This window comes from Erythrolamprus reginae, chromosome 2 (genome assembly GCF_031021105.1).
Source record: "Erythrolamprus reginae isolate rEryReg1 chromosome 2, rEryReg1.hap1, whole genome shotgun sequence".
In the NCBI taxonomy this organism is placed as follows: Eukaryota; Metazoa; Chordata; class Lepidosauria; order Squamata; family Dipsadidae; genus Erythrolamprus; species Erythrolamprus reginae.
The window spans coordinates 119617001-119637766 of record NC_091951.1 but is presented as its reverse complement, the minus strand read 5'-3'; the positions used below and the strand labels follow the sequence as shown (position 1 = coordinate 119637766).

The 20766-nt window shown below is 45.8% G+C and overlaps 1 protein-coding gene across 4 annotated transcripts in view; it reads right to left on the bottom strand.

Moving 5' to 3' along the window:
• Positions 1–20766, bottom strand: part of ARHGAP26 (Rho GTPase activating protein 26) — a 333358-nt gene that overhangs the window by 24073 nt on the left and 288519 nt on the right. For all 4 annotated transcript variants that reach the window (XM_070739344.1, XM_070739342.1, XM_070739345.1 and 1 more), the window contains one exon: positions 2899–3009. In XM_070739344.1, coding sequence (XP_070595445.1) covers positions 2899–3009 — 111 coding nt within the window. The remainder of the gene's footprint in view (positions 1–2898; positions 3010–20766) is intronic.

Below are 20766 nucleotides of genomic sequence, written 5' to 3'. Positions count from 1 at the left end.
GACTGGCCGGAGGACATGACATTCACCGCCTCCCATGCCTCCTTCGGCTTTGCGATTGGGCAGAGCGACGGGAGGCGCGTCCATAGGCTTGGCCGGGTCGCCGCAGCACCCTCCCTTCGCCAACCCTTTGGCTGTCACCGGTAGGGTTAGGCTGCCTCGCCACCGACTTCGCTGCCCCTTCCCCGTCAGCCAACATGAGCCGTAAGGAAGGGACCATCGTGGCCGGGTGGGGAGCGCCGCCTTCTTTCTCTTTCTCAAGCGAAGCAAGGCGGGGAATGTTGGGGGTGGAGTGAAGAAAATTGAAACAGATTATGAAAAGCTCGGTGGTGGATGGCACTCCTTCCAGGAAAACGCCCAGCCCAGCCCCCCAGGAGGCGTTTTCCTGGAAGGAGTGCCATCCACCACCGAGCTTTTCATAATCTGTTTCAATTTTCTTCACTCCCCCCCAACATTCCCTGCCAAGCCCTGCCTTGCTTCGCTTGACTGGTCGGAGGACACGACATTCACCACCTCCCGTGCCTCCTTCGGCTTTGCGATTGGGCAGAGCGGCGGGAGGCACGTCCATAGGCTTGGCCGGGTCGCCACAGCACCCTCCCATCGCCAACCCTTTGGCTGTCACCGGTAGGGTTAGGCTGCCTCGGCACCGACTTCGCTGCCCCTTCCCCGTCAGCCAACATGAGCCGTAAGGAAGGGATCATCGTGGCCGGGCAGGGAGCGCCGCCTTCTTTCTCTTTTTCCCGCCCCTCCCAGCCCAGCCCCCCGGGTGGGGAGGGGGGAGATCCAAACGGGGGAGGTGTAATGATTCTGGGCAGCTGCCGACCGTGCGGAGCGATCTTCTGCCGGCGAAGGGCGGGGAAGCCAGCGGCTGTAGCAGCTGGTGCAAGAGGCTTCCCCGTCCTTCGCCCGTGGCCAGCAGAAGATCGCTCCGCTCAGTTGGCAGCTCCGGAGAGGCAGGAGCTGGGCACCGGCCTGCCTTTTGTCCCCCGCCGCCACCGCCGCCGCCCGCTGGCTGCGAGCGCTCTGCCAGGCGGCCAGGAGGCATTCAGGGCGAAATGTATGGAGGAATGGGAAGCTGAAGCCACCGGCGTTTGAGCTTCTCATTCCTCCACGCCCTGAATGCCTCCTGGCTCAGGCAGGCGGCAGCAGACCGCCTTTGGGTTTTCGGCTCGGGGAGGAGGGAGTTAGGAAGGTCCTCCTGCTCCCCCCCAGCCGAAAACCCAAAGGCGGGCTTGAGCCAGGAGGCATTCAGGGCGAAGTGCGTGGAGGGTTTGGCGTTGGGGTTCAGGAGGATGCTGGGAAGCCTCCCGGCTGTTTTAAAAGGTGACAGCCGGGCTGCGGGGCTTCCCAGCAGCCTCCCGAACCCCGAAATTTTGCCAAACTTCCGGGTTTGGGAGGCTGCTGGGAAGCCCCCCCCCCCCCGGCTGTTTTAAAAGGTGACAGCCGGGTGGCAGCGTTTTTTTGCGTTTTTTTGTTGTTGTTGCACGGATTAATTAACTTTACATTGTTTCCTATGGGAAACAATGTTTCGTCTTACGAACCTTTCGTCTTACGAACCTCCCCCTGGAACCAATTAAGTTCGTATCTTGAGGTACCACTGTACCTTGCCATCCCGCTACTGTATATATGAACTCATTTTGGTTTTGTAGTTACTGATGTATTTTTTGTTACTTTTTGTCAAGCTTTTGCAAACAGTCTTTTGGACCCAGTTAATTTTCTCTTGTTAACTACTCCGAACAGTTGATTGTGGAAAAGGAGTTGTGTATTTTTGTATATTTTGCATAAAATCATCCAGAACTTTGATTATGAGGGTGCAAAAGGGACAGCTAGTGTAATTTCACAACAAAGGCAGTGAATGCTATTTCTGACATAAGTGAACCAATTCCTTTGGAAATATAATTAAAATTCTCAACCAATTTTTGTGCAAATACACAAAATGAAATAACAACTGAGAAACGAATGTGTTTAGAATAAATTGTGGATTGAATGAATGTCAACTGAAACTTTTAATTTTTAGGATGTTTTTAAGTTTTTTAAAACTTATTATTAATTGGATCAAATTGTTTCATTTTGTATCCCTTGTTTGTGGTGAGCCGCCCCGAGTCCACGGAGAGGGTCGAATAGATAGATAGATAGATAGATAGATAGATAGATAGATAGATAAATAAAAAATAAATAAAAAATAAATAAATAAATAAATAAATAAATAAATATCAAAAGTGCAATGAACTTGCTTGGCTTTATCAAATAATTTAACCAAATAATATTTAACCAAACCTGCTTGAATGTAAAAGGTTGACTTGCTTTTTTTCCATGAACAATGCATCATGTTATAATTTCCCATGTTATATGTGTGTGGGTATCAACATTTTCAAGTCTTGCATGGTACAAGTAGTTTTCACTGATAAATTCCTGAAGCTATTTTCACCCATATAGCAAAAGAGAAGAGAGGAAAACCAGATTGGCAGCCTAAGGCCGGACTTTTAAAAATGCCTTCACTTTTATCTATTACACTTCCTTTCCCGTGAGTGGTAAAGAAAACTTACCTGTTGAAGAACAAGTATCAAAATTCAAAAATTTGACGAAAGTAAAATAGAAACTCAGCTACCTTATTCTCCTCTTCCATAGCAATATTATAACTGGGATAACTGGAACATTTAAGGAGGCTTAGCAACATTACTCAACTCATTACACCCCTGAAGAAGAAGGGTGTCATGGAATATTAAAATGTCCCTCCTTTGAAGCTGTGAAAGATTGCAAACCAAAACAAGGTTAGCCCTAATGCAGAGCTTTGGGAAGGCAGTGGTAAAAAGCAGATCAACTTAAAATGTCAAAGCAGCAGCCCAGCAGTAGCAACAGCAAAGGAATCAAACGAAGCAAAACCACAAATGTGCCACAGACCTGATGGGAGATGAATCGCTGGACGTGGAAGAGGTGGGCAAAGGGCTGGATGGTGCGGAGAACATGGGCCAGGACGGTGAAAGGGGTGACGTTGGACTTGGATTCTGAGGGCTGCAAGACAGAACCAAACAACTTATCAAGACACAGAAAAGCACAGCACCAACAAATACCCCTTCTTTGAAGGCACGGCCCAGCAATAATGAGGGTCCCGAAAAATCTGTGGAACTGAAGGAAATCTCCATATGGAAAAATTGCAAGATTATTTAAAGGTTGGTTCTAAGAACCTCAGACCTACTCCCAAAACAAGTCATCCTAGCATTCTATTCTCCTGTTATACACTAAGACTGCCGCACGAATCCCAGCGACCGGTTAGGTCCCACAGAGTTGGCCTTCTCTGGGTCCCGTCGACTAAACACTGTCCTGTCGACTAAATCTCCCGTCGACTAAACAATGTCGTCTGGCGGGACCCAGGGGAAGAGCCTTCTCTGTGGTGGCTCCGACCCTCTGGAGCCAGCTCCCCCCTGAGATTAGGATTGCCCCCACCCTCCTTGCCTTTTGTAAACTCCTTAAAACCCACCTCGGCCGTCAGGCATGGGGGAATTGAAACATCTCCCCCTTGCCCATGTTGTTTTGGTGTATGATTGATTGTGTGCTTGTTTTTGATATATATTGGGGTTGTTTTTATGAATTTTTAACCTAAAACTGTCATTATATTGGTAAATATTAGATTTGTCACTATGTACTGTTTTTGCCATTGTTGTGAGCCGCCCCGAATCTGCGGAGAGGGGCAGCATATAAATCCAATAAATCTAATCTAAATCTAATCTAATCTAAGACACGGATGGACAACTATGGTCCCCTCATGACCTGTGGACTTCAACTCAGGAATTAACTGGTATAACTGGCTCAGGAATTTTGGAAGTTGAAGTCCACAGGTCATAAGGGGGGCATAGTTGCCCACCCCTGTTCTAAGAAGATGCTTTCCTGCTGCTTTTGGCACGTAGATCCCAAGGCCCATGGCCACCTCATTTTACCCTGTAATACATGCTTTCTCCTCAGCTGCCCTGCCCATCTGTTTTATTTCAACTACCCCTCATTGATTACCAGAAAATACTGGTCCCATTTTTCTACAATTAGCAATCTTTGCAACAACCTGCTGTGGTATTTTGTTCAGGAAAAAGGGGACTATTGTCTGGGTCACAATTCATTGCATGTGAAAATGATTTCCTGTTTACATTTATGGGTAAATGAGCATTGCATGCTGGAAACCCGGAGGGATTTGTTTTTAATAAACAAATAAGTTGGCAGGTGACTCTAAATTAAATAAAGCAACAGAAACCCTCGCTCCCAATCAAATTTGACCACCACCAGAATACAAATTAAAGTCATCCCCCTTCCCCCAAGCATGTATTTGCTAGACTGAGAAATATCTGAGATGAAAAGCTACAAACACCATAGAGAATTGTTTTCCTATGCAGACAGACTCACAGATTTAAGTTGCAGTACATATTCATAAACCACGTTGATTTAGCTAATGGAAAACATACCGGCCTTATTGTAATTTTTTTCCTTAAAAATATCAGCTGAGAAATGCACAGAGACCAGCTGTGCCAAGAGAAGACCAGGATTGTTTCATGTGCTGATGACATAAATAAGATATTGTAGAAATGAGCACTTAGAAGTTCAAGCGGTCTCCTCTTATTTAAACACAAGAAATAGTTTGGAAATGTGATCCTTCACGTGCAATAGTATCTTCAATCCTAGGATTTAGCGCTGTTTCTTTCAGAAATCTGCAGCTACAATGACTAGTGGCTTAAATGAAATCCTAACAGGTTCCATGGCTTGTTTGGACTGGAGTGAAACTACAAACCTTCAGCCTTAATTACTCATGGGCAGGTTTTACTGGAGGGAGCTAAAAACCTGGAAGGACTTGAACATGTCAAATTTCAAATTAATTAGAAGTTCTCAAAGAGAAACAGGATAGTATGTTAAACACAGCCTTTCAGCTCCATATTATCTGCCTTAATGGGGGTGATTATCCAAGCATCCAGTCAATTTGCAGCCCTACAGAGAGATGGGAAAGAAAATTAACACAGGGCCTTCTGCTTGTGAAATATGTATCTAAGCCTTCTCCCATCCCGAGGAGCACAATATCCTTGCCTAAGCCAAAGCATTTTAACATCTGAAGCAAAAAGGAAAAGAAATCCTGCAAACTGCTCTCCCTTGGGGTGGAGAGAGAATACAGGAGTAAGAAATTAAACTAAGAATTGACTTGCTGCCGGAGGCTACCACATTGCTCTCTGCAACAGCTGAGCTGTACAGCTACAGTCTCTATCCCCTGGCACAATGCGTGGCGGATACAGGAATTTGAAACATGGAAACCCCATCCATTCCTGTTTTCATGGTCCTTAATGGTGCACATTAATATTTAATACTTAAGGATGTGCTTGCTTTACTGCTGTTACCTCATCTCAAAGACAATGCCAGCATACATGGGGGTTTTTTGCATGTAGGTTTTATTTAAGTTCTTGATTTTATCACACGAAATCTACACAAAGTAGAATCTGTTTATAGGAACTGCTGACAGACTGATTAAAATGTTACAAGAGAAGGAACACTTCACTTCCTTTGGTTATACCTACAGTTATTCATTCACAGCTGCAACAAATACAGAATAGTCAAACTGGACTGAATCTAGATAATTTTGCAACATTCCTGCATATGTAGATTTTAACAAAAAAAAAAAACCCTATTAAGCAAACTGGGAAGCATGTTAAGACTATTTAAAATCAACCTGGACTTTTCACCTTTTGTGCAGGCTTAGTTATCTTAGAAACAGACTCATTAAATTTGAGAAATTAGAATGTCACTGACAATTTCTCTGCAGAGTTTTGAGCTCCTTTTTCAATATTGTGTCTGTGGCACAGGCTAAAGTCAGAGGAATTTGATGCCCTTTCCAAAGGGAGAACACATTTTCAATACCAGAATGATCACCAAGTCAGAACTAACACTGTAATAGTTAATGCTACGTATGCTGAGTTAGCTATTGGAGAGCTCATGGGATGTCAGCTCTGCAAAAGATAATTCATTCAATGATTTAAGGTGCACATATATATATATATATATATATTGCTTCCTAGGAGTGTTTTGGCACAAGTTTATTTTAAAAAATAAAAATGACTCAAATAGAAATTTACAAATGCTGCACATTCCATGTTAACAGAGGCCAGAAACTGCAGTTAAGTCTCTTATCGCTGTTCTTGGTTTGGCCTGCATTCAAACATTTTGCTATGAAAGCAATATGTAAATATGTGCCCAAAGCTGAGCTATTCAGTTCTGAATAATATTTAACCCACTAAATTCTTATCTCAGGCAAATCAACAGTTACAGAAAAATACTCTTCATACCATCAAGCTCTTTGCTCTGTTTAGCACCTTGGATTTTGCACACCCTCCTTATCAGTGTATACATAATGCATATCCAGACACACCCATGATTCTTTCTAGTAGACTCCATGGAAAAAGTTCAACAGACAATAATTATATAATGCTTTCAAATTAGACACAGAATGGATTGTTTCTTACTGTATGGTACCAACTGTCTCCGTATTATGAGAACTAATTCAAAGGAAATTAAGCCCTCCTGTCCAGTTATTTGTGCCTATATTACTATCACTCACTAGAACATCAATTCTACAAAATGGTTTCTGCACAAAGTTAGCAGTTGTATGGGAGCCATTTTAGATAGCTCTGAACTGAAAGTTGGACTATATATCTGCATGGGTTTTATGCCATTTCTTTTGAAAACTTTCACTCCTCAATAATAATAATAATAATAATAATAATAATAATAATAATAATAATAATAATAATTTATTAGATTTGTATGCCGCCCCTCTCCGAAGACTCGGGCCAGCTCACAACAACAATAAAAAACAATGTTATAGCGAAACAAATCTAATATTAAAAAGAAGCATATAAAACCCTATCAACAGTCCTCTGTTACCCTCAACAGTCCTCTGCTTCATTTACTAATATCTTTTAAATTTAGTGGCTCCACAGATCCAGATAATTCCATTTCTGATGGAACAGCGCTATCTCTGATCCAGTGTAACACAGTGTAGTGTAGTACAATCCAATCCAGTCTACTAGCACTGATGATGTTATCTAGTTTGGGAATGAAATGTTTGCAAGAAAATAACCAAAAGCCAAGCTCAGAGACTACCAAGGACCCCTCATTTCAACCTTGAGCTACAAATATTCTCCTTTATTGGAAACAGTCCAGTCTAGCCCAATGCTCCAGTCAAGTTCAATACAATTTAATCCAATCCAACCCAAGGTCATTAACTCAAGTGAATGAAAAGAATCCTTCCAAAATAAATATAATTGATTAGATTTGCTAATGATATATTTCAATAATTTCATTACGCATCCTACTTTTGAAACAAATGCAAACTTTGGAGTTTGTTTGGCCAAGCCATAGCATCATGTTATCTGCTACTAATAGCTGTATTGGAAGAAAAAAAATTGAAAATGGTAACTGAACACTAGAAACTACTTCTATTAAAATATGATAACCAATCAATTTTAGGTGAAATAACTATAGCTTTCTGAATAATAGAATTGCTTCTAAGCAATAACTGCCTTCTTTTCACTAAATAAAAAATATCATGGATACCTTAATAATAATAATAATAACAACAACAACAACAACAACAACAACAACAACAACAACAACAACAACAACAGAGTTGGAAGGGACCTTGGAGGTCTTTTAGTCAAACCACCTGCTTAGGCAGGAAACCCTACACTACATCAGAAATACACTTTATAGGAACCAGAAAACAACATAATGCCTAAGTTTTATATGGATTTCTGTGTCTTCCTCTGGAATTCGAGGAAATGGACAGTGTGAAAGGAGCTGATGGCTTCTTTCCAGTTTTCTTGTGGGAAAGTATCCTCATCGTAAAAAAGCAGCTCATAATTTGGCACCAGAAGAGCATTCTTGACCAGATTAGAACAGTTTTTTTAAATATAAGTTGTAGTTTATGGCCAAACTTGCTTTACATAGGGGGTCTATCCAAGAAAGACGGTAACCTTTACCTCAGCGAAATACAGAATCAAAGAAAGCAATGGAACAAGTAGTACAGGGCAGATAAAGAATGAAAACCAGGACTGAGTGAATTTTGCAAGTCAATTTTTTTAAAAAAATGAAAGAATGGTTTTAGCACAAAATCATTCTAGCGAAAGCAACAAGGTCCTGCCGATGCCCATGTCTGCCTCTACATGCTTCCTTTTCCTTCATGAATTTGAAAATGAAAGCTACCCATTAGTCTCTTCTAGAGCAGTTTTGCAAAGCAACAATAGCTCAAAATAGAATCTCCCATTGCTAATCCATGGATTTCCAACATATAGTTCTCTGAAGCTTTCCCCTTGCTCACCAGCCATTGTCTGTTCATTGCCTCAGCCTCATTTTCTCACATTCCATAACCATAATCTCACACACTGATTGTCAATACACATGTGAAGATAGGGCCAATACACATGTGTGAGGCCTTCAAGAATAAACTGGTCAACCTGCTTGCCACATTAGCCACTGCCTTCCCATCTTCATCAGGGTTCAGTTGCCACCTCAGCCTTGCCTCAGATCAGGGGTTCCCAAACTTTGATAATTTTAAGACTTGTGGACTTCAACTCCCAGAATTCTCCAGCCAGCTATGCACAGACTATGCATAAGACATAAAGAAATATGACTATCATTATCATTTAACAGTAAAAAAATTTCTCCAGGCTCTGAAGGATAAAAACACAAGGAGGGAGGTGTTTAATTGTACTTTCTGAATTTTTATGTAGTGGCTCATCATTAACTTGAAGAATCACTGTAATGAAGCAATGGTCAGCAAATCCAGAGAATGTAGTACTTGCAACTGTAGGGAAATGAACAGGATTGCCTCAGAACAGATGTATTTTCATTCACGGCCAAGAAGCCAAATTGAAAAGCAAAAGGGATACCAATGTCAATTAATTGCATTAAATGTAAGCATGCATATATCGTAATTGTACATATAATTGTATGCATACAAAAGATTATTTCCCCATTCAATCATTAAAGTTGACTTCTCAGAAAATATTAGATTTTTTCCTTTCTCCTAAATATTAATTTCACCTAAATTTAATTAATTTCATCTCAATCAATGCTCTCCCCTTTAAAACCAAATACATGGCTTTGAATTGCTTACTTGCATTATAGTACATTGATTTTCTTTTCAGCTTTCAAGTAGAATAAAAAGAGCAATTCTACTTAATAAATCTGATAGATTTATTTTCCTCAACATCTAATGCAAAATATGATCTCTATCCTCTTCCATTTGTCAATGAAAATACTTTTCTCATCTCTTAATTCTCGGCTAGGGTGGGAGGAGAGATAGACCGTTGAACTTACCTGAACGGTCTTCTCGATGCACTGCAAGGAGAGTCCAAGATGGGTATTCTTCAGTCTGATTGGTAGGGACTGAGTTTTAATTTAAATATTAATCACTAGGCAGGCACCGCCTCCCCCTTAGCCCTCCAGTCTAAAATAAAGCGAAGGAGCAGTAAAGCAAAAACCATTTATTAAACAATATCAAACTGCAACCTTGAACCGTAACCAGAAACCACACCCCCACGGGAACCCTGGTCCCAGAATCGGGAGGGTTTGGACTCTCCTTGCAGTGCATCGAGAAGACCGTTCAGGTAAGTTCAACGGTCTTTCTCCAATGCACTTGCAAGGAGAGTCCAAGATGGGATATGCCCAAGTTATAATCACAGGGAGGGACAAGACTGGACCAGGGGTTCCGAGTAGGAACAGACCCCTTGTAGTACCCTCCTCCCAAATGCTGCTTCCGCCGAAGCAAATGAGTCAATTCGATAGTGTTTGATGAAAGTGGACGGAGCTGCCCACGTGGCCGCCCTACATATGTCCTCTAAGGAAGCTTGGGTCCTCCAGGCCGATGAAGTAGCTGCACTTCGAGTTGAATGTCCAGTTATCCCCGGTGGAACTGGGGAGCCTTTGGTCCTATACGCCTCTGAAATACATTCCCTCAACCAGCGGCTGATAGTCTGAGAGGACACCTTGGTGCCCATGGTTCTAGTGGAAAAGGACACAAACAGGCCTTCTGACCGTCTAATAGGCTGAGTCCTCCTAACATAAATTTTTAGGACTCGCCTCACGTCCAGTTTATGCCACCTCAATTCAGAGGGGTGAGTCCCATGAGAACAGAAGTCAGGGAGCACTATATCTTGAGCCCTATGAAAGGATGTGTTTACCTTCGGAATAAACGCCGGATCCAGTCTAAGGACCACTCTGTTTGGCTCAAAACGGCAAAGGTCTGGTCTTGTGGACAAAGCGGCTATTTCAGAGACCCTTCTGGCTGAAGTGATAGCAACCAAGAAGGCTGCTTTGAAGGTCAGTAGCCGTAACGAAATCTGACGTATGGGTTCAAACGGGGGACCTGTCAATGCATGTAACACCAAGGGTAGGTCCCAGGAAGGAAAGCGATGAACCGTTGGTGGTTTTAGATTGGCCGCTCCTTTCAAGAAATCCCTGATCCAGGGATGTCTGGTAAGGGAACGGTAGCTATCCGTTGAGATGATGGTGGCCAGAGCGGCGACATGACGGCGTAATGTATTTGGGGCAAGGCCCTTCTCCAGGCCCGCCTGCAGAAAAGTTAGAACAACAAGCGGAGAGGCCGTCTGAGGATCTATCCCCCGCTGTTCACAAAACTTGTAGAAAGCGGCCCAAGTGGTCTGATAAATCCTCCTGGTAGAGGGTCTGCGGGCTGCTTGAATAGTGGCAATGACCGTGTCTGGCAAAGCTTGGCGTTTTAGATGTTCCCGCTCAAGTGCCACACGGTCAGTTGCCACCACTGTGGCTCCGGATGAGACAAGGACCCCTGGGTCAGGGAGATCTGTCGGTCCGGGATCCTCCAGCTGGGTGCCGTCGAAAGTTGCACCAGGTCCGCGAACCAGGTGCGGCGAGGCCAATACGGGGCTATCAGTAGCACCTCTGCTCTCTCCTCCAGGATCTTCCGTATCACCCTGGGGAGAATAGATAGAGGCGGGAATGCATATAGAAGGCCCCGAGGCCATTGAAGAGTTAGGGCGTCCACTCCTTCCGCACCGGGGGATGGGTATCGAGCGAAGAAGCGAGGAAGCTGGGTGTTGAGGCTGGTGGCAAACAAGTCCATCACCGGGTCTCCGAACCTCCTCACCACTTCCTGGAAGATCTCGGGATCCAGCCGCCATTCGCCCGGGTCGAGTGTCTGTCGGCTGAGCCAGTCCGCCCACACATTCTCCACTCCCGAGATGTGTTCCGCTGACAGAGAGGCCAAGTTTTCCTCTGCCCATCTGAGAAGTGATGTTGCTTCCTTCATCAGTCTCCTTGACCGTGTTCCCCCTTGTCTGTTGATGTGGGAACGTGTGGATACATTGTCGGTCAGGATACGTACATGTCGACCCCGTACTAGATGAGCAAGACTGTGGAGGGCCAAAGAAACAGCCTTCAGCTCCAGGAAATTTATATTGACCTCTTGCAGGTCCTGAGGTTCCCAGAGGCCCTGAACCATGTGCGAGGAGAGGTGAGCTCCCCACCCTATCAAGCTGGCGTCCGTTGTTATTATGATAGGGTCCATATCCAGGAACGTGGAGCCCCTGGTTAGTGAGGGGGAACTCCACCATTTTAAAGAGTAGCGTACCCTGGCGGTGAGGGAGACTCTCTTGTGGGAGTGGCTTGTCTTTCGTCTTTGGTATGGTAGCAAAAACCATTGGAGTGGTCGTAGATGGTGTCTTGCCCATGGCACTATATCGATACACGAGACCAGAGTTCCTAAAATCTTTGACAGTAGTGCAAGACTGGGATATCGATGATGTTCCAGCTCCCTCATCAAGTTCCTGATTGTCTTTTGTCTCTCCTGGGACAGAAAAACCATACCCAGGTTGGAGTCTATAGTGGTGCCCAGGTGGGCAAGACGGAGTGTAGGTATTAGGTGACTTTTTGTCCAGTTGATTGTAAAACCGTGGTTCTGTAGTGTCTGGATCGTTAGCTGTGAGTCTCTGTGCGCCTGTTCCCTGGTTCTTGACAAAATGACGATATCGTCGAGGTACGCCATCACGCGTACCGACTGGCGTCTGAGACTGGCCGTGAGGACGTCCAATAGTTTGGTGAACGTCCTGGGGGCGGAGGACAGTCCAAAGGGCATTGCCCTGTACTGGAAATGTGCCCCGTTGAAAGAGAATCTCAGGAACTGTCTGTGATTCGGGAATATGGGTACATGGAGGTAGGCCTCCTTCAAGTCTATAGATGTCATAAGGTCGTCCTGCCTTATGGATGCCAGGATGGACTTTAGTGAGTGCATTTTGAATCTTCTGTATTTTACGTAGAGATTCAACTGCCGAAGGTTGAGGATCATCCGGACTCCTCCTGAGGATTTTGGCACGAGGAAAATTGCCGAGTAAAAACCCCTGCCTCGATGAGCTGGGGGTACCTCCTCTATAGCCCCTATCTCTAGAAGGTGGGACACCTCTTGGTATAGGAGCTTCCTTTTTTGTGGGTCTGACGGAATGCGACAAGGCAGGAAGCGTTGAGGGGGAGGTCGAAGAAACTCGATCCTCAGGCCCCGGGAAACCGTGGATGTCGCCCAAGCGTCTGAGGACGTGGTTTCCCAGATGCCCGAGAACCGCAGTAGCCTGCCGCCTAGGGGTGCAGTGCCCAGTGAGTCATTTGTTCCTTCTAAAGCCTCTGTTGGCCCCTCTGAAGGGGCGGCGTCCCTGGTAGGACCTATTTCGATCCGCCTGGGATGTCCTGTCCGACCTGAAGGATCCCTGGTTGAAGGAGCCCTGGAAGTATGGCCTCGGCGTCTGGGAATTGCTCGAGGAGGGCTCCGTCCGAAAGGGTTGTCTCCGCTGATAGGGGGTGAAGCGCCTATCTTGTCGTCTGTTAGCTCTGGGCATCACCTTCTTCTTGTCCTTGTCCTCGATTAGGACATCATCGAGGACCTCTCCAAACAGCTTTTTCCCCTTAAGCGAGGAAGAGGCTAGACTCCATTTGGACTTGACGTCCGCCTGCCAGTTGCGGAGCCAAATGAGTCTGCGTGACGCCACAGAAGAGGCCATTGCTCGTGATGCAAACTTCGCGGCATTCACTGTGGCATCCGCCGAAAACTCCGTGGCCGCCAACAATTTGTTGAGGTCCTGACGAAGTCTGCCGTCCTCTGGGTCAGCTCTAGCCTGGATTTCTTTAATCCAGAGGATCATGGCCCTGTTGAAGAACGAGGCCGCCGAAGCGGCTCGCACGGCCCAGGCTGCCATCTGGTGAGTCCTGCGAGCCACGTTTTCCGCTCTCTTGTCCTCGGCCTTCAGACCTTCCTGTGACTCAGACGGCACGAGGGCATTGGACACCAGGCTTGTGACAGGCTTGTCCACGGCTGGAAACTCCAGCAGCTCCTCCATCTGCTGGTCGAAAGTATAGAACTTGCGGTCAAGATTGGAGGGTCCCTGGGCCGCCGCCGGGTTCTCCCATGGGCGTTGGATGGTTTCTAGAAACAGGTGGGAAGATGGGATGTTCACCGTCTCCTGTTTGGGGAAGACAAACAGACCTCCCGCGGGTTGTGCCTCATCAGAGGGTACCGCCTGACCGCTCTCTCCCGCCTGATCGATGGTTAACTTAGCCTTATTCAGGAGCACCTTGAAGAGGGAGGATTTAAACAAGCCCGTGTAACTGGGTTGCTCAGGTGGCTGGTCATCACCAGACAGGTCATCCTCAGCGGCGCTGAAGTCATCTCTATAGGAATCCTCCTCCTCAGCTGATTCCATCCAGGACTGCGCAGCCGGGTCCCTCCAGGGGTCTCTGGGTCTCATCTGAGGGGGTCCCACTGGAGCCTGCTGAAGCTGTTGCGCTCCCGTAGCTATGCCTTGGTTATATGTACTAGTGATCAGGTCTTGGAGGGCCTGGGGCATGCTCTGCCAGGTATCCTGAGAATCACGAAGGCCTGCAGCCGTAGGAGTGAAAGTGGCTGCCTGCGCATGGGGAGAGGAAGAGTAATTAGGAGGCCAGCCTGTTGGGTGCCTCCCCAGGCTATAAGGGTCCGCCCTGGATGATGACCAGGCCTGGGCTCCTCTGTCAGGGGACCAATCCCTCTCAGATGTTGAGGTCCCCATCCCCTGGTAGACCATAGGGGGAGATATGGAGGAATTGGCAGACAGTTGCTGGCTAGGGGGCAAGGCCGGTCCTGCTGCCCTTTGTGAGGCCTCTAGTTGCTTTTCCAGCGCTCTAATGCGCTTCTCCGCATCCCTCAAGGAAGATCCCTGGGCTGACTTTGCCTTAGAGGCTTTTTCTTTGGGGGTACTGGGCTTGTTAGCAGAAGCCTCATCCCCAGCAGGTGGCGCTTGGTCTGCCATGGCCGGATTGGTAACTCACGATCACCGATTGCAGCCTGTAATGCACCTGCGTTCCCCACCGAGCTCCTTAGTGTCGCGGCAGCCTCCAGGAGAAACGAAAGCGAAATTGGGGGATGAAACCCCCTTCTGCGCCTGCGTGCCCAGTATCGAGCCGGCGACCTCACCAACATGGCCGCCGGCCCGTTCCCATGGTAACCGGGCTCAATTTGGGCGCGAGAAGCAGCTGCCGGGGGTCTACGGACCATCTCAAGATGGCCGCCTGACCCCACCAAGATGGCTGCCAGCCGGTTCCCTAGGCAACCGGACGCTTACTCTGGGAGGCGGGCGGGAAAGGACCGCCGATTCCCGCCCTCTGCAATCGCCCGTTTTGTCTCTCCTGGGCGATGCCTCCTTCCTGAGGAGCCGATCCGCCGCGGCGAGCCTTCGACTGAGGGCGCGGATCGCTCCCGCCTGCCTTCCGTTGGGGGGGGGGGGGGCGCTAGCCTCCCCTGCGGGCCGCTCGGAGCGCAACGTGTATCCCGGCCCGTGGTATGTTCGCCAGGGGAGGGACGGACCCCCCGAGGCGGCAACCACCTCCTCGTCCTCCGGGTGCCACCGCGGAGGTAGGCAACCCGGGCGCTCACTCCCAGACCCAGGCTGGCATCTGTAGATCTTTCTGTGAGGGTCTGAAGTTGGGAGGAGCTGCAGGCAACTGGGTTAACCCACTGGAGGTTTGGAACCCAGGCCCGCCCGAGGAATTATTCCCCCAGCTGCACCTAAGGGAAAAAAGGAAAAAGAGAGAAAAAAATTAGTACAATAAAGGTATAAACTATTTAATAATAATAAATATACCTAAGAGAAGTAACTCAGGAGTCCCTTTACTGCGACTGAGTTTTTTAGACTGGAGGGCTAAGGGGGAGGCGGTGCCTGCCTAGTGATTAATATTTAAATTAAAACTCAGTCCCTACCAATCAGACTGAAGAATACCCATCTTGGACTCTCCTTGCAAGTGCATTGGAGAATAGATTAGATGATTAGAGCTAGAAGGGACCCTGTAGGTCATCCAGTCTAACCCCCCACTCATGCAGGAGTCCCTACACCATTTCAGACAAATGGCAAAATATAAAAGGTGGGAAAGCACAGTCCCACAGTCACATAGCTTGTGAGAATTATGAATATGGAAATCAAATACGGAGATTCTCAGTCACCCAGGTTATCTATCTATCTATCTATCTATCTATCTATCTATCTATCTATCTATCTATCTATCTATCCATCATGTTTCAATACTTCTACCTTATCGATCATGAATTGATTATATTGATTAATATCTGGAAAATCTCTTGTCAATAAATGATATCAATTATTTGGAAATATTAATGTGAGCAAGGTGGCAATCTCTTTACCTTGAAAAATGTACCATTTGTTGTCCCTAGAAGAATATATACAGAAATACATGCCTTTAGAAATTAAGTTGGCCAGTGTACTAATTTCTTGATATGATGTGCTGCAATATCCTGGTGACAGTATTTGCAGTACAATAATCTTGTTTCCTGGTACTACTGGTATCCCATTTCTCTAAGCCATTAAACAAAAGCAAAAATGTCACTCTGACTGGTCTGAATGTTCTTTTCCCTCTTACTTTAGCTTTTCTTTTGATGGCATTGAATTTATACCACTACCTCTGTAACCTCATTTACCTTAGTACTTTTTAATTTTCCTCTTCCAGAAGAAGGTACACTCAGCAGATTTAATGAGGTTGGCCAGGATACCCAGGTGCAGTTGTTGAAGTACAGCATATTTTAAAAATGGAAAATTATCTGAACACGCAAGCTTTGGAGAAAGCAGCAACTGTATACAAAAATGGACAAAGATTTCTTCTGGGACGGTGACTGACAAAAGTAAGATTAGATTAATATGACAAGAGCATTGAAGTGGAACAGCCTAAGCTTAGATTTACGTCAACTGAAATTACAAATACTAAATATGGAAAAAGGAAAGTGTGGGAAGGCTTTTTCTTTTTTTGAGTTCAGGGAAAATGCATTTATTGCCTTGAAGGATAAGAAGAAACCCTGCTGGTTTGGACAAAGGAAGATTATCCTGACTTCAGCATTGTCAGGCTAAATATTCCCAGAGAGGATGCATGGAGAGCAGGCAGGAAGGCAATACTGCCTTCGTAGGCAAGTCCTGTAAAAAACTATGAAAGACCAAAAAAAGATACAAATGCAGATTCAAATGGAAATTATAGTAATATCCAAACAGTAAAAAAAGTTTCCAACAGCATTTACATGAAAGCCAGCTCTTCAGGCCTTCCTCTTTATAACTTTGATAGCACTCATTTCTGTCTTCGGTCATTCTATTTTTAATAGTTAAAACAAATAGTCTTTGACTGATGACCACAACTGAGTTGAAAATTTAAGTTGCTAAGTGAGTTTTGCCCCATGTTACTTTCTTGCCACAGATGCTAAATGAATCATTACAGTTGATAAATCAATAATACTTAAAGTTACATTAGTAACATTAAGTGAGTCTGATTTCCCCATTGACTTTGCAGGAAAAGTTGATCACATGACCATGGGATTTTGCAGCTGTCATAAAGTCTGTGGAGTCTGCGGAGAGGGGCGGCATACAAATCTAAATAATAAATAAATAAATAAATAAATAAAGATGAACCAAGCACCAGAATTTGGATCTTGTGACCATGGTGATGCTGCAAGGGTCCCAGCGGCCTTTCAGGTCCCACAGAGTTGGCTTTCTCTAGGTCCCATCAGCCAGGCAATGCCGCCTGGCGGGACCTTGGGGAAGAGCCTTCTCTGTGGCAGCCCCGGACCTCTGGAATCAACTACCACCCCCCCTGGAGATTGGTATTGACCCCACCCTCCCACCCTTCTGGAAAGCCTTAAAAATGCACCTCTATTGACAGGCTTGGGGTCACTGAATCCTAACATCTACCCCGGCCTATGATCGAAGTAGTAATGTATGTTTAGATGAAATGTAGATGACTGGTTTCTTAAATGTATTGGGGTTTTAGAGCATGATTCTTATTAGATTTTCTTATGTATTTTAAATTGATGTTTTTTAGTATTTTAAATGTTAGATTTTTTGTATATATTTGTATTTGCAATGTTGTAAGCTGCCCTGAGTCTCAGGAGAAATCTAATAAATAAACAAACAAACCAAATGTGAAAAGTGGTCATAAGTCATTTTTTGCAGCGCTGCTGTAACTTGAAACAGTTACTAAATGTTGTGAGAACTACTCCGGTATTGATGGTTTTGTTTTAACTGTATAGCCTATCCAGAGTCACATGCAAGAGTGATGGGGAGCTGTATAAATCTAATAATTTCTTTAAAAATAAACAAGCCATTAGCTGAAGCAACACGAGACGTAATTAACGTATCAAAAGTTGATGGCCAACCCTCCTTTTTCCATTATTTTAAAAGCAAAAATAAACATAGCAACCGCAGCAACAAAAAGCCTTTGGCTGTGTGCACGGCACATATGGTGCTGTGCATATGTAAGAATGACTGCATAATTGTGTTATGCTAGCACTTCTAACAAGTCAGACGGTGTCCACTTAGGAGATACTACAGTTCAGAGTCTGTAAATAATGTATAGGCATACATTGTGTTTAGCAAGCCTATTTGTGCCCCCTAATGGAAAGAACGTGCCATGATCACTCAAACACAAGTGCTCTGTGCTAAAGGACAATGCAGAGGGCGTTCTAATTTTAGGTTATTAGTGAACAAACCATCTGGAAACTGCTGCTATTGTCTTTTTCACTAGAAACAAGCATTTTCTTTCGAAGATGGTAATATGGGGGATTTTCTCTTCTCTTGACAAAAAGGCATTATTGGAAGGGGAAATGAATAATCTAACATTGTTGAATCCAATACACCTCAAAGAAGTGGAAGACTTCACATGCCCAAGATTGGGACACAAATCACATGAAGATAGTTATCAACGCAAATTGGGGAGGATGGCCACTTACAGATCCTATAATGACTGGTCCAGCTTAGAAATGTAATCTATAGAATTACCTATGGAATAAAGCCAACATTATCTCCTGATTTAATCATGGCACTATTATGAAGAACGTGTTAGGTATTAAATATTACTCACCAAGACCCAGATTCAAGAGAGAAAACTGTACCATGAGAGACCATGTTAAAAGGCATTAGGAATGCCCAGTAGCTAAGCTGGACAATTACAAAGGAAATGGTAGTACAGCGGTACGTCTACTTATGAACGCCTCTACTAATGAATTTTTCGAGATACAAATCCAGTGTTTAAGATTTTTTTGCCTCTACTTCCGAACCATTTTCTACTTCCGAACCCGAGTCCAGGTCCGTGTGCTCTGTTACTGCCGCATAGATTCCCCTGCCTTGTGACTGCCACTGCCGGGATTCCCCAATGGAAAGAGGCAGCACACACACACAAACACGGGTGACAAACTCCCCACTCCCCCCCCCCCGGCTCAAGAACTGTCTTAATTGGAAGAAGAAGCAGCGAAAGCAGACGTGGAAGTGAGGAGAGACACGCACCCTCCTCCTCCTATTGATCCTGCTCCCCCATGGAACAAACAAGTGAAAAGGCATCTTGATCGGCGGGAGGGAGCACAGCTGCTGGGGATGAGGGCACACACGAGCGGGCGGGGAGAAGAAGAAGGAGGAGGCAGAATGAACACCCCGCAGCTCAGGACCACAGTCCAGCCCCACAGACCCAGTTCTGCAGCGAGACAACTCCCCCTTCCAAACTGCATGGCCAAGTCTCTTTTTTTCCCTTCCCTTGGCTTCGGAGGCACTTTAATAGCAGGATTTAAGGCAAGCAAAGGGGATATCCTGGCGGCAGAAAGGACAGATCCAGGAGGATGGGGGGGGGGCGGTTGTTTGGACGCCAGTGAGGGAGGAAGAGAAAGGAAGGATGGGAAGAAAGGGGAGAAGGGAGGAGCAGAAGGAAGAGGAGGAGAAGAAAGAGGAGGAAAAGAATCCCATAACCAACCCTTCCACCCCCTCCTAACGCCTCTTCCTTCCTTCTCCAAGCTGTGCCAGCGCTGCCCTATGGTGCTGCAGAAGACACAGCCAGGGAAGTGCGATTGCCTTCCCACCCCTGCATGCCAGCGAACAAGTGAGTGACCTTGGGGCGGGGAGAAACAGCGGAGGGACAGGAGGGGCAGTTCATTTGGATGCCGGTGGAGGTGGAAGAGAAAGGATGAGGACAAGGGGGAGGAAGAGGAGAAGGAAGAGGAGGAAAGGAAGTGGAGGAGGAGACAAGAAGGAGGAGGAAAAGGAGGAGGCAGCTGGGTCTGTCAAGGAGGGAAGAAGCCAAAGCGAGGCTGTCAATGAGGGAGTAAGTCTCTCCCAGCTCCTAGAGAAAAGAAGCCCGCACTTCCATCTGAGCAGCCTGGAATAAAGGGAGCATTTTCCATTCTCTGGGCGCTGGAGGAAGGGATATGTCTGTCCCAGTGCCCAGAGAAAATAAACCCTTCCTTCGATCTGGGCAGCCTGGAATAAAGGGATTAAGATTAAGATTTATTAGATTTGTATGCCACCCCTCTCCAAATCATTTTCTGTTCTCTAAGCTCTGGAGGAAGGATAGGTCTCTACCAGTGCACAGAGAAAAGAAGCCTTCCCTTCGATCTGGGCAGCCTGGATCCAAGGGAGCATTTTCCGTTCTCTGGGCGCTGGGGGAAGGGATACGTCTGTCCCTGTGCCCAGAGAAATGGGAGGCATGGACTCATGGAGCTGAAGAGAGGAGAAAGGTGTGGTGGAAATGATCAGATTGGAATGGACAGAAACGGGACGCAAGAACTCATGGAGCTCAAGAGAGGAGAAAGTTGTAGGAGAAATGATCAGAGTGGAGTGGACAGAAATGGGAGGCAAAGACTCATGGAGCTCAAGAGAGGAGAAAGGTGTGGAGGAAATGAACAGAGTGGGCTGGACAGAAATGGGAGGCAAAGACTCATGGAGTTCAAGAGAGGAGAAAGGTGTGGTGGAAATGATCAGAGTGGAGTGGACAGAAATGGGACGTAAGAACTCATGGAGCTCAATAGAGGAGAAAGTTGTAGGAGAAATGATCAAAGTGGGGTGGACAGAAATGGGAGTAAAGACTCATGGAGCTCAAGAGAGGAGAAAGGTATGGGGGAAATGATCAGAGTGGGGTGGACAGAAATGGGAGGCAAAGACTCATGGAGCTCAAGAGAGGCTCTTTTCGTCTTGTTTCGTTGGGACTGCCACCGCTTGCCACCTCTCGCTGTCCCTAACCCCACTCCGTACACCTCTGCTTTGTCAGCCCTGCAGCTGCTTTTTTTTAAAAAAAGCCTTAAAGTTTTGGATTTCCCTAATGGTTTTGCCCACATTATTTGCTTTTACATTGATTCCTATGGGAAAAATTGCTTCTACTTACGGACGTTTCTACTTAAGAACCTGGTCACGGAACAAATTAAGTTCGTAAGTAAAG